The sequence below is a fragment of the Ictidomys tridecemlineatus genome, chromosome 7, assembly GCF_052094955.1.
Source record: "Ictidomys tridecemlineatus isolate mIctTri1 chromosome 7, mIctTri1.hap1, whole genome shotgun sequence".
Lineage (NCBI taxonomy): Eukaryota > Metazoa > Chordata > Mammalia > Rodentia > Sciuridae > Ictidomys > Ictidomys tridecemlineatus.
The window spans coordinates 192,642,054-192,657,914 of NC_135483.1; the positions used below are offsets into that span (position 1 = coordinate 192,642,054).

Consider the following 15,861-nt stretch of genomic DNA (forward strand, 5'->3'; position numbering starts at 1 on the left):
TCCGCTTTCTGAAAGACGTGTGTGTGTGTGTGTGTGTGTGTGTGTGTGTGTGTGTGTGTGTGTATACGTGTTGGATTTTAATTTTGCTTTTCTTTCCTGTATGAGATGGGTGGTGAAAGATGTAAGAAAAATGACCTGAGCATCTGTCTTTTAAAGATAATTTATTCATTTTTTGGGTTTTGGCTTGTTGGTTTTGTTAACTTTTTCTTTTTAAAAAAACTGCATTTATGAAAGAGATGGAAGTGATTTCTTCTTCCCCTGCAGAGGTAAGGAAGATGAATGAGGGGTGAGAAGGCATCTTCAGAGTGAGTCCTTTGAAGTCCACAAAGAGAGGATCTCACAGAGTATGCCCCATGGTCTGAGGACTGGTGTTGTGTACAGTTGTATTTAGCATGAACTTTACAATCTGTAAAGGATGCTGGGAAGGAAACTCCAGCTACCAGTCCTTCCATACTGTAGAATGGTTTATGTCCTGGCTTCTGGGTGGTTCTGTTTTGGCACATGATCTTCATGATAGTGACTGTAGCTGATGTGTCTTTTCTGGCTCATGGGGTAATGTTGGGCTCCTCTTTTCTTTCTTCTTGGCAATCGATAGTTAACTGAAAGGAGGTGAAGGTAGAGACCGCTGTATAAGTAAATTTGTCAGCACTTCTCCCCCTGGGCACTGGAGCACAGACTCCATCTATGGTGTTCATGGGGGTGAATGGGGAGCGTGGTGGAAGTGGTGGTGAATGCTGACATGTGTGGCCCACGCTGCCCAGAAGTGGCCCAGGGAGGATGTCCTGCAGTCAATGAGGAGAGGAGACCCCAGGTGCTGTGTACTGGTTCTTGAGTGCTCAGCCAAGGGCCTGGGGCCTGGCCCTATGTGTTTGGTTGGTGGGGTTGGGCTCCGGGTCCTGCTCCCTCTCCTGTGATGAGCAGGCTGATGGACTCTTGCCATTCTTTTGCCTTTGTGTAACTCAAACTTCTTTGGAAGTTTTGTTGTTGTTGTTGTTGTTGTTACTAGGGGTTCAGGGGTTGAACACGTAACCAGTGAGCCATATCTCCAGCCCCCCCCACTTTTTTTCTTTGGATTTTAGTGAGAGACAGGGTCTCATTGAGTTGCTTAGGGCCTCACTGAATTGCTGAGGCTGGCTTTGAACTTGAGAGCTTCCTGACCTCAGCCTCCCGAGCCGAGCCGCTGGGATTGCAAGCATGCGTCACCATGCCCAGCTTGTTATAGGAAGTTTTAAGTGGGCTTAGATGCCTAGATATTTCCTACATACATTGTTTTTAAAAGTTACTTTAAGTATTCATGTCCTTAACAGAATTTTTGTGGATTCTGTCACTGTTTGCAGGTTAGACTCATTGTGGAATGGAGATTTCTGTTAAGTGTGGTATAAGGAAGTATCAAATGCTGAGAGCCTGGTTCTTATTTTCCTGTGTGGTGTGTTTATTAGTTTCCCCCCCCTGTGGTGCTGGGGATTGAACTCAGAATTCTGCATATGTGAGGCTAGCACCCTGCCACTGAGTTTCACCTCTAGCTCCTGTTCATTGGTGTTGACTGTGTTGAGCTGAGTGGCTTGAGACATCTTTCAACTGTGTAGGTCCTTGAACATTTAATTCTCAAGTGGGGTGCAGGGTCAGTCCATTAGGAGTCTAACACATGGGATGCATAGGGGAAGACAGCTCCAGAGAAGCTGTATCCCTCTATTCTTGCTTTTCCTGAGCCAGGGTATATTACAGATTCTCTGAGACATGAACTCTGTTTGTGTGGTAGGCTCCTCAGGGCCCTGGGATGGGATGGGTGCAGGGCCTCTAGTTGTGGCACTTATCTCTTATTGTGCACGAATGCCTGTGCTGAGGGGTGAGTAGAGTACAGGCCTGGAGCTATGCTGAACCCCAGAGAAATGGACATAAGCAGAATTGGCAGCAGGATCCTGAGAAATGGCAGGAGGCCAGAGAACACAGAGATAGGGCCAAGAATAGCTGAAATGTACCAAATGCTAAAGCTAGAGAATGTGCTGGCCTTGTGTTCCATTTGTCCTCCCAGCTGTTGCTTAATGCAGTCTGCAAGCCTCAGTTTCCCCTCTGCTAGTCTGCTGGGCATATCTAGGGCACACCTGGGCCTCTGACACTCTGCCTGACACAGGCATGCCATTGCCCCTTAGAGAATGGATGTGCCAGGGCCTCCCCAGCAGCCCACTGCTGTGTTCAGGGCATGGTCTGAGAGTGTGGGGAGCACTTCTTTGGTAGGTTGCTTGGCCCCACAGAGACACAAATGCACATCAGCCACCCTGGGGTGTGTGTCAGCTGGATGCGCCTTAGAAATGCAAGTTCATGAATATGTTTTTGTCTTTCAGACTGTCATCAAGGAGGGGATGCTGACGAAGCAGAACAATTCATTCCAGCGATCAAAAAGGAGATACTTTAAGCTTCGTGGACGAACACTGTACTATGCCAAAACTGCAAAGGTGAGGCGCAGTGACAGAAACACTCAGGGAGCTCAGCTTGGGGGGGACTGAGTTCTTGTGGGATGATGGGGAGCTCCAATTCGCAGACCTGTTCTTTCCAGCTAGTTTCTTACTCCCTAGAGGCATACACAGAGGTTTACTTAGGAGAGTAGATATGTATTCAAGGGAGAATGAGAGCCATCTCAAGAAACCCCTGTGGGGTAAAACAAAGAGCATGCACTCAGGGCAGAGTGCAGTCCCTTTTTAGAGGGAGAGACACACTCCAGCTGGCTTTGTAGCAATCTGGTGTGTCAGGTTTTGTTTGTCTCAAGGCATATTTTATTTCGTACAAAATTTATTCATTTTTCTTTTTCTTTGATGTCACTCATCACTAATGGGAAAAGCAGAAGAGGGTCACAGAGTTACCACAGTGGAACATTGTCTCTTCAGGAAGATGGGGACCACAGGCTTACCCATTTCTTATTATGAGCTAAGAGTGGTTTTGAAGCATACTGGGCTTCTTGGGGTGTGAGCAGAAATGTGAAATTCTTTATTTGTATGCTTTCCAGCAATTAGCTTTATTTGTTTGTTCTCCTTAGAGTTGAGGGAACAGTAAACAGGAGGTAGAGTCTATGGTGGATGGCTTAGGAGAGAGAAGAAAAAAGGGAATCTTCAGGCCTCATCCCTAGCCCTTGCTTAGAGACTGACTGTTGCTCTCCAGGACTCAATTCCTTTTTGCTTGGCTCCCTGGTTTTCTTTATAGTCAGATCCCTGCTATTAGGGTCTGTTTCTTTCCCTGGATTAGTTTATTGCAACTAGGACCTTTCTCCTAAATGTGCTGGATGGAAAAACAAACCAGAAGGATGGAGGATGTTCAGTACAACACAGGCTTTCTGTCAGGTGGACCATTGCATGAGGACATACTTCACATTTCAAAGTGAAACCCTGGCTGGGCGTGGTGGTGCATACCTGTAATCCCAGCGACTTAGAAGGCTGAGGCAGGAGGATTGCGAGTTCAAAGCTAGCCTCAGCAATTTAGCAAGACCCTGTCTCTAAATAAAATATTAAAAAAAGGCTGGGGATGTGGCTCAATGGTAAAGCACCCCTGGGTTCAGTTCCTGGTTTCCTCCCTCCCCTAAAAAAGTGAAACCTTCCTATTAATAGTAGTGTTTGATTTAAAAAATAAATATAGAAGTATTGGTATTATTTTTGTAATTTTAAAAAAATATTTATTTATTTGTAAATTTTTGTTTCCACTAATGCAATCACTGATGAGCTGTCTGGATTAAAAACAAAAATCACAGCACTATCCCTGTGAGTTCCATGCATGCTCTTTGTTAGAAGCGGTCAGGGTGGTTGCATTAATTTGTCAGCTTATTGATCATGTGCCATTTTCAAAGAACCTGGTTTGTGGGGGTCGGGAAAATGGTGGTATGCTAGTGCTTCGGACACACTTGTCTTGGCATGTCTGAATCCTGGTGTTTGTTTCTTTCCAGTCAATCATATTTGACGAGGTGGACCTGACGGATGCCAGCGTAGCTGAATCCAGCACCAAAAATGTCAACAATAGTTTTACGGTAAGACTCAGTCATACCTTTCTGATTCTTTACTACATTTGGCTTTCCTTTTTAATTTAAACAAATGCATGCAGGCTCTTCAGCCTCTTGCATGCTTTTCTTCCTGATTGGAATGATTCATGGTAAATTTTGAATCTAATGCTGGAAATAATACTACTGTTGGAGAGTAATTGAGAATTTGGCACATATAAGCACAAAAGAAATTTTTAAAGAAAGTGTTGTAGTTTACATTTAACAATTTGGTTGAAAGGTTTTTTTAAAAAAATGTTTTTGTGAATTTGTGGGAAATTTGGAAAATGGAAAAAAAATGTGTTAAAGCAATTGAAAAGCAGCCATAATTCAGCCACATAAGAATGTTAATGTTTTGGTGTATTTCTCTTCTTTATTACATTTAAATTTCTTCCCTTCCAAATTTGTGAAAGTTATGTGGTGCTTTCTGTAGAAGTTCTGAATGCACAAGCTCAAGTGCTCCTCTCACTCTTCAGAGATAAACAGCTTCTTACTGTGAAGCATTTGCCACTATTTCTTTCTTTCTTTTCTTTTCTTTTTTTTTTTTTTTGAGAGAACGAGAATTTTTTAATATTTATGTTTTAGTTTTCGGTGGACACAACATCTTTGTTTGTATGTGGTGCTGAGGATTGAACCCGGGCCGCATGCATGCCAGGCGAGCTCGCTACCTCTTGAGCCACATCCCCAGCCCTTGCCACTATTTCTGTACATCTGTATTTTTACTTACATGTGCTCTGAGATAGACTGATTTTTTTTTTTTTTGGTGCCTTTTTTTCCCCTCTTGACTTTTTGATGGATATTTTCCCATGTTGGTTGATCAAAATGTGTAACATTATTGTTTTTTTAAAATAAAATTTTTAAAATACCTATATTTTATTTATTTTTATGTGGTGCTGAGGATCGAACCCAGTGCCTTGCATGTGCTAGGTAAGCAGTCTACCTCTGAGCCACAACCCCAGCCCCAAAATGTGTATCATATTAATGGCTATATAGTTTCCCCTCCCCTGCCCTCTTTTCTTTCACTGGGGATTGAATTCAGGGCCTTGTATTTGCCAGCCAAGCACTTTACCACTAAGCCACATCCCCAGCCCAAAGCATTCTTTCCTCTTCTTTCCTTTGCATTCACCTTCAAAGTGAACCCCAAGGTGCTTTACTACTGAGCTACACCCTGAGACCTTTTCATTTTTTATCTTGAGACAAGGTCTTGTTGAGTTGCTTGAGGTCTTGTTAAGTTGCCCAGACTGGCTTTGAACTTGTGATCTTCCTGCCTTGGTTGCTGGAATTATAGGCATGCATACGTTGACCAGCCATAGCATTTTCTTGTATGGCTTGATAATCTTGGCTTCATAAGATGACTTTTGTCATCCTGTGTAAGGGATGAGTCTGATTGCAGCATTAGAATCTCTAAAATATTTTTATTAAGCTCTCTCATCTAGATATAAAGTGTCCCTTAATTTCCTAATTTGAAAATTTTTTTTTTTTTTTTAATAACAATCAAGGTGGGTAATTTCTCTCCTGTTTAGGATCTGACATTTTGGATTAATGTATTTTCAGGTAATTTTAGGTTATGCTTTATCTATTCATTTGTAAATTGATTACTGACGTTGCTGACAGGAATAGAGTTCTCCCTCCTCCACTTAAACTTCTTCTCATTTCATGTTGATGTAGCTGCTCTCTGGGTTTTACTTTGTGGCTTATCGAGTTGGTCAAGCTTTCTCTTTATTCCTTATTTTACTTGGAGTATTTGTACTTTTTCTCTGTTAATTTTATCATTTATTTACTGGTTGGGGAGAGGCAATTTAAGCCATGTAAAATGGATTATTCTCTGATTTGTGTTTTTCAGAGTTTTTAATAGGAACAGGTGTTGCATTTCATTGTAGTCTGCAGGGCGTTAATTTAGATGTTAATTTAGTTTTAGCTATTTGAACATTTTCTAATAATAAATTGTTCTTGGTAATGTTAAATGTTACTTCCTAATTTTGTGTTTAGAATATTCCCATCAGTACATATGCTATCCTTTGAGGTAGGAGATGGGTTTTGTTGAGTTTTGATTTAAACTTGCCCCACAAAATTGATTTAGTAAATTTACATGCATTTATGTGTTCTGGAACATTTTAATAGCTTTGGGATTGGTTGTTTCTTGAAAGTGAGAGGGAAGTCAGGAAGACTTGTCAAGAAGGTAAGGCTGTGACTTGATTACTTTCCTGAAAGGATTAGTTCCTGAAAGGATTATTTTTTCCTTTTGAATCATTTGAACTTTTTTGACTTTTGGAGTTCACTTCTGAAATTTACATTTTTATTAATTCTGCATCTTCAAAATTCAATGGCAATACTTTTATGTACTTGAAATATCTATGTCTTTGGTTAGATCCTTTTTTCATTATGAATTTTATTTGGTTAGTTTGCTTTTCTTGTCAGATTTCTTAAAATCTAGCATTTTTGCTTTATTTTTAAACAATTCAGTTCTTTCATTATTGATCAGTTTCATTTTTCTCATTTGGTTTCTGCATTTACAAGTTGGTTTTTCAGCTTAATTTTCTTTTTTGCAATTTATTGATTGGCTTATTTTCATTTTTTTATCACATGAATACATACATAAATGAGAACCTTAAGGGCTCTCAATTTAACTGAGTACGTTTCTATTCACATTCCAGAAATTGTATTTTTCTCTCACTTATTAAGGGCAAATAATTTTTCTGATAATTTTAAAGTATATAAATATAAAATGTAAAATCACTTCTTATTATCCAAAGATAATCAGCAATATATTTGGGTTTATAGCATTTCCACAAAAGACATTTTACGAAATAGTTTTTAGTTTTCTTTCTTCACTTCGATTAATTTATTATTATATCCTTCAAAATTCTATTCATATTGAATATTATTTTATCAGAAATATATGCTTATTTTTTAAAAATATATCTTTTTAATTGTAGTTGGACACAATATCTTTATTTTATTTTTATGTGGTGCTGAGGATTGAACCCAGGGCCTGGCACATGCTAGGTGAGCGCTCTACTTCTGAGCCACAACCTCAGCCCCTATATGCTTATTTTATACCTCTTTATTATTGGAATATTCCTGTTTTTCCCATCATACACTGTATGTGTTCCACACTTGGACACAATTCCTTTTATGTCTCTCCAATAATTTCTATAGTAAGCTTTCTTAGAATAGAATTCCATTTAAGGTAAGCATGAACTAAGGGAATTCATGATAACTAGACCAGCATTTCAGAAGACACTTTAAGGGAATCCCAGACTCAGAAGAGAAACAGCTATAAGAGCATATGAGGGCTGGGGATGTGGCTCAAGCAGTAGCGAGCTCGCCTGGCATGCGTGCGGCCCGGGTTCGATCCTCAGCACCACATATAAACAAAGATGTTGTGTCTGCCGAAAACTAAAAAAAAGTAAATATTAAAATTCTCTCTGTCTCTCTCTCTCCCCCCCCCTTTAAAAAAAAAAGCGCATATGAAAGAAGAAATTCCACTAGAAGAGTAGTAATGCAAAAGACAAATAATAAACAATCTATATTATCAATAGAGTAAACCATCAAACTTCTAAGATTAATGACAGGAAGAAATGAATATATAATATTAAGAACAATCAGTAGAAAAACAACAAAATTACAGGAACGAGTACATACCTTTTAATAATAACCTTTCCATAATAACATACCTTTTATTTCACCCACCTCCTTTTCTTTTTGTGGTACTGGGGATTGGACCCAGTGTAGGCAAGTGTTCTACCGCTGAGCATATCCCAGCCCTAAAAACATAACTTTTAATAATAATTAAATGATATTGGGCTGGAGATATAGCTCAGTTGGTAGAGTGCTTGCCTCGAATGCCCAAGACTCTGAGTTTAATCCTCAGCATCCTAAAAATAAATAAGTAAATAAATAAATGAAGGAATTTTTCTATACTCTGCTGGAGTGACACATAAATAGTCCTTTTTTTTTTAAAGAGAGAGAGAGAGAAATAGAATTTTTTAATATTTATTTTGAGTTTTTTGGTGGACACAACATCTTTTATTTTATTTTTATGTGGTGCTGAATATCGAACCCAGAGCCCCGCGTATGCCAGGTGAGCGCCTTACCGCTTGAGCCACATCCCCATCCAATGGTCTTAATTCTCCAATGAAAAGATGTGGACTGGTTGAATGGATTAAAAAACAAGACCCAACAACATTCTGCTTGTAAGAAGCTCACTTCACCTACAAAAGTGAAGGATGGAAAATGATATTGTAAGCAGTTAGAATCCAGAAGCAAGCAGAAGTAACTATACATAAATAGAATAGACTTTAAAACAAAATCAGAAGAGACAAAAAAAGGTAACTGTGTGGACCAAAGGAATAGTCATAAACATGTATGCACCAAACATCAGAGCATGTAATTTTATGGAAGAAACACTACTAGACATAAAGGGAGAGGTAGGTTCCAAACAATATTAGTGATTTCATTTCCCCATTCTCTAGTAGATAGTTGTTTTTGTTAGCTTTTCATTGCTGGGACAAAACACCTGGGAAAAACACCTTAAAGTAGGAAGGATTTATTTTGGCTTAACTGTTTCAGAAGTTTCAATCCATTGTTGTCTGGCTCCATTTCTTTGGACCTGAGGTGAGGCAAAGAATCATGACAGAGGAAAGCTGCTTAGTTAATGATAGCTGGGAAGCAGAGAGGCAAGAAGGGGCTGGGGATAAGATATAGTCCCCAAGGGCATATCTTTAGTGATTTACTTCCTCCAACCTTGTCCTACTTCCCATAGCTTTTACAGTCTTTAAGTAGTTCATTCTGTTATCAATGGATTAATCCACTGATAAGGTTAGAGCCCTGGTAATCCAATTCCTTCCCCCAAAGCCCCACTTCTGCATCGGAGACCAAACCCTCAACACATGAGACTTTGAGGGACATTTCAGATTCAAACCACAACAGTAGGTCATTCAGAGCCCCCCCCAAAACAAAAAAAAATTAACCAAGATACATCAGAGTTAAGTTACACTATTGATCGAGTGAACGTAACAGATATCTACAGAATATTCCATCTAACAGGTGGAGAATACATATTCTTTTCATCAGTGTTGTGGATTTTTTTCAGAATAGACCATATATTAATTTAAAAGCATGACATAAAGAATTTAAAACAATTGAAATAATTTCTTGCATCTTACCTAATCACAGAGAAATTGCAGAGTAAAAACATGGAGATTGAATGACGCTATTGAATGAATAGAGGGTCACTGAAGAAATAAGAAGAGAAGTTAAAAAATTCCTGAGTCAAATCAAAATAGAAACACAACAGCAGATTCTGTGAAATACAGAGAAAGTAGTGCCAAGAGAGCATTTTGTAGTTATGGGTATGCACATCAAAAAAATAGATCTTAAGTAAGTAACTTAATGATGCCTCTCATGGTCTTGGAAAGATAAGAGCAAACCAGTCTCAAAATCAGTAAAAGAAAAAAATAAATCAACATCAGGGGCTGGGGATGTGGCTCAAGCAGTAGCGCGCTCGCCTGGCATGCGTGCTGCCCGGGTTCGATCCTCAGCACCGCATAGAAACAAAGATGATGTGTCCCCCGAAAACTAAAATAAATAAATAAATAAATAAATATAAAAAAAACTGATAAAAAGATGAGTATATTAAAAAGAAATTGAGGGGGCTGGGGATGTGGCTCAAGCGTTAGCGCGCTTGCCTGGCATGTGTGCGGCCCGGGTTCGATCCTCAGCACCGCATACAAACAGGGATGTTGTGTCCGCCAAGAACTAAGAAATAAATATTTAAAAAAATTCTCTCTCTCTCTCTCTCTCTCTCTCTCTCTCTCTCTCTCTCTCTCTCTCTCTCTCTCTCTCTCTCTCTCATTCTCTCTTTAAAGAAAAAAAATAAAATAAAAAAATTGAACCAACAAAATATAAAAACCCTTCAGTAAAAAACTAATGAGTAAAATCTAATGAGGTTGAAGTAGTAATAAGAAGTCTCCAGTCAAAGAAGAACTCAGGAATGGATAGATTCACTGCTGAATTTTGACAGAATTATAAAGATCTAATTCCAGTGATTCTCACTCAAACTATCCCATAAAATAGAAGGGGAAGGAACTCTTTAGAAAATTCTACCAAGCCAATATTACCCTGCTATCAAAACCTGAAGGACACTTACACAAAAAGGAGAATTATGAAGCTATACCCTGATGAACATAGATGCAAAATTTCCTAATAAAATAACTTGCAAATCAAATTTAGCAGCATATTAGAAAGATCATAGAGGGCTGGATTGTGACTCAGTTGTAGATTGCTTGCCTGGCATCCACAAGACCATGGGTTCAGTTCCTAGCACTGTGACAGGGATCTCATTTTTTGCTGAGTGTGATGGCATAGGCCTGTAATCCCAGTAACTCATGAGGCTGAGGCAGGAGGACTGCAAATTATAGATTAACCTTAGCAACTTTAGCAATACCTGTCTCAAAATATAAAAATTAAACAAAATAAACAAAATACTCCAAAGGTCTGGGGGTATGACTCAGTGGTAGAGTGTCCCTGGTACAAAAAAAAAGTACACCACAATCAAGTTGGTTTCATTCCAGAGTTGTAAGAATTGTTTGCATAAGCAAATCAATATACTTTTAATACAACACATACATGAATCAAGGATTAACATCACTTGATCATCTCGATAGGTATAGACAAAAAGCCTTTGATAAAATTCAGCATGCCCTCATGACAAAAGGAGTGAAAAAAACTGGTGCTCACTTGCAACCCCAGCTACTTGAGAGACTGGTGGACTTGCTTGTCTTCCTGTTTGTCAAGAATGAAGTGCAGCTGTGATGAAGCTGGATGCCGATGTCACCTTCAAGCTCTAAGCTGGGTGGCGGGGGTGAGGGTGGGAGGGAGTGTGGTGTGGGAGCTTGTCTGCATTCTCTTCTTCAAGTGCAGCTGTGCCTCACAAGGCCAAGAACACAGTAGATGAGGGCGTTTGTGAGCTTTGTGCCCCAGATTCTGCAATAACATGACACTGCCCATTGCCCTGATCAATGAAAAGAAGGCTGGTATGTAATTGCTGGATTGGACTTAGAATGTACACTAGTTCATATTCCTAAAGGAAAGCACATTGTCCTCTAAACCTTAGAAACACTGTGCATTACAGTTTTAGAATGTATCTGTCACTTTGATAGTATCTAAGTGGTAATTTGTTTTAGTTCAGAACATAAGAGTAGCTGGGGTTACAGGTTTGTGCCACTGCACCTGGCTAAACCTAAGTATTGAGTTTTATTTATTTATTAAAAATATTTTTTTCCTGAGTATTGAGTTTCAAATTTAAGTTATTTTATCTTTTCATTTCAGGATTTTCTTTTCTCTTTTTTAAGGTTTCAAGTTCCTTTCCAAAGTCCTCAGGCTTGTTATTTCCTTGAATTTATTTAGTGTATTTATTTTAAAATCTGTCTGAAAATTCAAATATATTATACAGCTCTTTGTGTTTTTTTTTTTTTTTGTGTGGCTTTTTTTCCTTTGGTCTTTATTCCTGATATGCCTGGTATTGTTGGTGGACAGAAATATATATATATATATATATATATATTTTTTTTTTTTTCTTCTTTTTTTGTAGTACAGGGGATTGAACCCAGGGCCTTGTGCATGCAAAGCAAGCATTCTACCAAACTGAGCTATGTCCCCAGCCCCAGATTTTTTTTTATGAAAAATCGTTTGGATGATTTTAGGCTCAGGTTGATGGTATCTTCCCTCAGAGATTTCCTCTTGTATCTGGGAAGACAGGGTAACATAGCAGCAGGTTACCTTAAGTCCACTCTGAAGTAGAGGTAATTTGAAGTCACTTTTTTCAGCTGACTTCAAGTTCCTCTGCTGCTGTGGTACACTCCCTCTGGGCTTGCTTTCTGTTGGGCTTCAAGTTCCGGTGCTGTGATATTACACAAGCTCTGCCTAGCTTCTCAGCCTCTTTGGTTTCTACTTAAGAATCATGATTGTCCTAGTTTAATTTTCCCTGTGTCTTGTCACTCCATGGTATTTAAGCACCTGACATTTAAGGTTTGTCATGAAATGTGAGAAATGTTAGCTCCCATTTACTTGAATGGTGATGTTTTTACAATAGAGAATGGCACTTGGCTTTCATCTGTCATAACTCCTATGATTTACCGCTTAGTCCTCTGAAGGTCTTATTTTTTTGTTGACTTAGTCACGGGCTTTGTCTTGTTGTTTGGGAACTCTCCTTGGTTTTCATTCATTGATTCAGCAAGTAAATTTTGACGGCCTTTCTGGGCTAACACACTGTGCCCCATGCTCAAGGTCCAGAGGTGAGCAGATGTGGAGTGGAGTTCTTTTCCTCAAACTTGTGTCCTTGTAGGGGATCAGAGAGGCAAAAGTAGGTAGTAGAGGGACCAAAGACTCTTTCTTTGAATATCCAGAGTCTGTATTTCCTTTTCTAGATACAAGATCCTAGAGAACAGGACTTGTGTGTGTGTGTGTGTGTGTGTGTGTGTGTGTGTGTGTGTGTGTGTGTGTCTGTCTGTCTGTATGTATGTATGTATGTATATGTGTGTGTGTGTGTATTTTAAATATATAATTATATGTATATACACACCATTGATATAAAAAATATATATAACACCCTGGAAGTACAGAACTTTGCAAGGTAACAGGGCTTAATGGCAAAGACTCTGAAAGACAGGGTGACTCCCAACACCTCTTACTAGCTGATAATGTTGGGCAAATTGCCCAAGGAGTCTGAACCTCAGTTTCCTCATCTGAGAAATGGGGTAAATAACAGCACCTGCCTTTAGGATTGTTTTAAGGATTCATTTGAATCACTATCATGAAGGCATGATAGTGTTTGCTATTACCATGTGATGATAGGCACTCTGATGTTCAATACCAAAATAATAAACCAAATTCATTTTATGACATTTGTTATTAGTTGGAAAAATTATTTTTAGTTTGGTATTCTTACATTGTACAACTTTGTGTTTGCTGCATAATACTTTCTCACTGGACAAAATCATTACAATTGCTTCAGATTTCTCTGGACCTAAAGCAGTTGGCTGTATTATTACCCCATGGAACTCAGAAGCAACTGCAGTTTAGTTAAACCTTAAAGATAAGTTTTATTGGAATCTGCTTGAAGCGTAAAATCATTTCAAAGAGTCTCATTCTGCCCACTTTAAATAGGGCCATAGAGATTGAGTGGCTCCTCCTTTCTTCCTTGATCAAGGGTGTCTGGTTTTCATGTGCCCCCAGCATTGCCCACCCTGACCCAGGCCTGCTGGAGCCCAGCCTCTTTCTTTCTGGAGAATGCCTTGTGTGCATAGGCCTCTTTCTTTGGAGGGCTCTCTCCCCAGTATCTCCCTGAGGACCCTGCCCATTCCTCAGCAGTAGTGAGACCACCCACATAGACCTTTGTCCCGTGTCATCAGGAAGTGGTTGCTTGCCCCTGCATGGCAGTGCTTCTCAGATCTGGCTGTGCCTGAGCATGCTCTGGAACCCAGGGAATTTCCCCCACTGACTCTGAAGATTTGTAAATTATAAGTCTTTCAAAGCTTTTTAGGATTTGGGGTGCTTCCAGATTGGGGCCCCTCTGAGGGTACTTGAAACCAGTGATGGGATGTTCAGTTAGCACAAGCTCTTGGTGATTTGTGCTCTTGGCCACATCTTCTCCTGATGTCTTGAACTGGAGGCCAGGGATTCTCTTTGCAGCTTGGAGTCCCCAGTGCTCTGCCATTTGGAATGACTATATGCCTCAGTAAGGCTAGCTGTAGGTCCTGATGCCCCTTTCTGTTCAGTGTTGTAGAGAGAATATGGGATTGCCCTTTCCGTGGGAAGCCCCACTGAAGAGATGCTTGTTTATCCCTTAGGAATTTAGGAACCATTTACTGACTGGGCTACCTCATTTCTGAAATGAAAACAAATCAATTGGAAAAGGTGAAAGTTCTAGAAACATTTGTTTTCTGTTTTTCCGCAATCCTGTGATATGGCAGATTCTGTACTGGGTACCTGAAGGGTATACAGGGTGGAGAAATGTGCCCTCTGCTCTGGGAGACTTCTTAGATGGGAAAAAAATAGTTGTAGTGGCTGTGAGGAGCAGTACAGCAGGAGGTGCAAACAAGCAGGAGAGGTGAGAAGGAAGCTTCTGGAGGCCGAGGCTTCCTACAGTAGGGGCCCAGAGCACTCCTTCACTTGGGAACCCACAATGCTGGCTTTCCCAACCTGTGTGTGTCAAATTATGACTTTAAAGGAAATTTAAAATAGGAAGAGATGTGCCCCATAGTAGCTCAGTGGAGGTTTTATGTTCTCTTCTTCAGACTTTTTCATTGGGAAACATTACATTACATTTTGTGTTGTATTCACATTGGTGTATGTATGCTTTTGCATTCTTTATTTACTGTTTATTATAAGCTTTACTGTTATGAGTCTCTGTGAATCATTATAGCAGGAGATGCTTCACTGGGTGAAGTGTCAATTTACCAGTTCAATTGTATTGACTCTGTTTAGTTGAAGATATGCCTGAAAAGCATCTTGGATCAAGGGAAGGATACTTGGGCTGCAAGTGTGGCATCCCTACAAAGGAGGGGCTTGGCCCTCTGCCCAAGTAGGGGCAGCTGGCCCTGTGAGCAGCCTCCACTTACACTGTGCTCTTCATTCCGTCACCTGTCCTGCAGGCTGGGGAGATGAACTTCTTACTGCTTCAGGTAGTACTGGTGTGTACCTCCATTTCCAGGAAGGAATACTTTTGTATTCAGCGTCTGCTTACTTTACATTATTTTAGATCATCATAAATAGAACTTTCTTGTGTCCTAACTCTGGGAATCTCTGGTTAGTATGTTACAGGCCTTTAAAAAAGGAGTTGAAGGACCAGAATGGGTTTAGTGATGGGCATGGACAGACCAGGGGTGGTGGAGATAAACACGAGAGTGGAAAATTGGGTGGAACTTCTGTTGTTAGGTGGCTTGGCCTGGAGAAGGTAGAGGGCAGTCCTCAGGTGAAAGGGCAAAGGAGACCTGAGTGCATGCTCATGTGAGTTGAGCGGCTGGCTTGAGGGAACAAGAGGCTGTCGAAAGAGGACAGAAAATGAAGTTTCAAGCTGGGTGCAGTGGTGCACGCCTGTAATCCCAGCCGCTCAGGAGTTTGACAGGAGGATTGCAAGTTCAAAGCCAGCCTTAGCAAAAGCGAGGCACTAAGCAACTTAATGAGAACCTTTCTCTAAATAAAATACAAAATAGGGCTAGGGATGCGGCTCAGTGTCCAAGTACCCCTGAGTTTAATCCCTGGGACACCCTACCCCACCCCCCAAAAAAAAAGAAAAAAGAAAGAAAATGATGTTTCAGTTCTTGTTGGTGTTGTATAATAACAAAAAGAATGAAAGGACCTGTCCTTGGTTTGCTTTTAATTCTAGGAAAATGAATTGGACAAAAGATGTTGTGTCTGAAAATGAGGGTGTTTACACTCTGAGTTTAATGAAAATTAAGTTTAGGATGTACATGTCTAGAGGGTGTGTTGCAAGTGAGTTCTTGTGTCTGGGTTAGGACTCCTTCTCCCCAGGTAACACCGTTGACATTGTGCATGGCACTCCGACGCTTTCATGTGGTCTGTTGTGAAGAATGTCTTCCTTTTCAGTGCTGTGACTTCATCTAAGTTCTGGTTTCCTCATCTATGCAGTGGGGTAAAGACAGGGTCTGACTCAGGCTTTGGGCTTGCACAGCAGTGCCTGCTGTGTATGTTCCTAGTTTTCATCTCCACTGCTCCTTGTCTCTGCTGGCAGGAAAGCAACAGAGTTTAACTTGTTGACACTTAGTACTTATTCTGATTTGTAGGGATTTCAAAGAATTTCAAATGAGACCAACTAGTAG

General features: G+C 40.1%; 1 protein-coding gene across 5 annotated transcripts in view; it reads left to right on the plus strand.

The window, feature by feature from the left end:
* The window catches only part of Dgkd (diacylglycerol kinase delta), a 98,105-nt gene that overhangs the window by 25,177 nt on the left and 57,067 nt on the right, over positions 1 to 15,861 (plus strand). For 4 of the 5 annotated variants that reach the window (XM_078018253.1, XM_078018254.1, XM_078018256.1 and 1 more), the window contains exons 2-3: positions 2,343 to 2,453; positions 3,929 to 4,009. In XM_078018253.1, the coding sequence (XP_077874379.1) occupies positions 2,343 to 2,453; positions 3,929 to 4,009 (192 nt within the window). Of the gene's footprint in view, positions 1 to 2,342; positions 2,454 to 3,723; positions 3,747 to 3,928; positions 4,010 to 15,861 lie in introns of those variants that run through there. The other variant, XM_078018257.1, reaches the window with a different exon arrangement.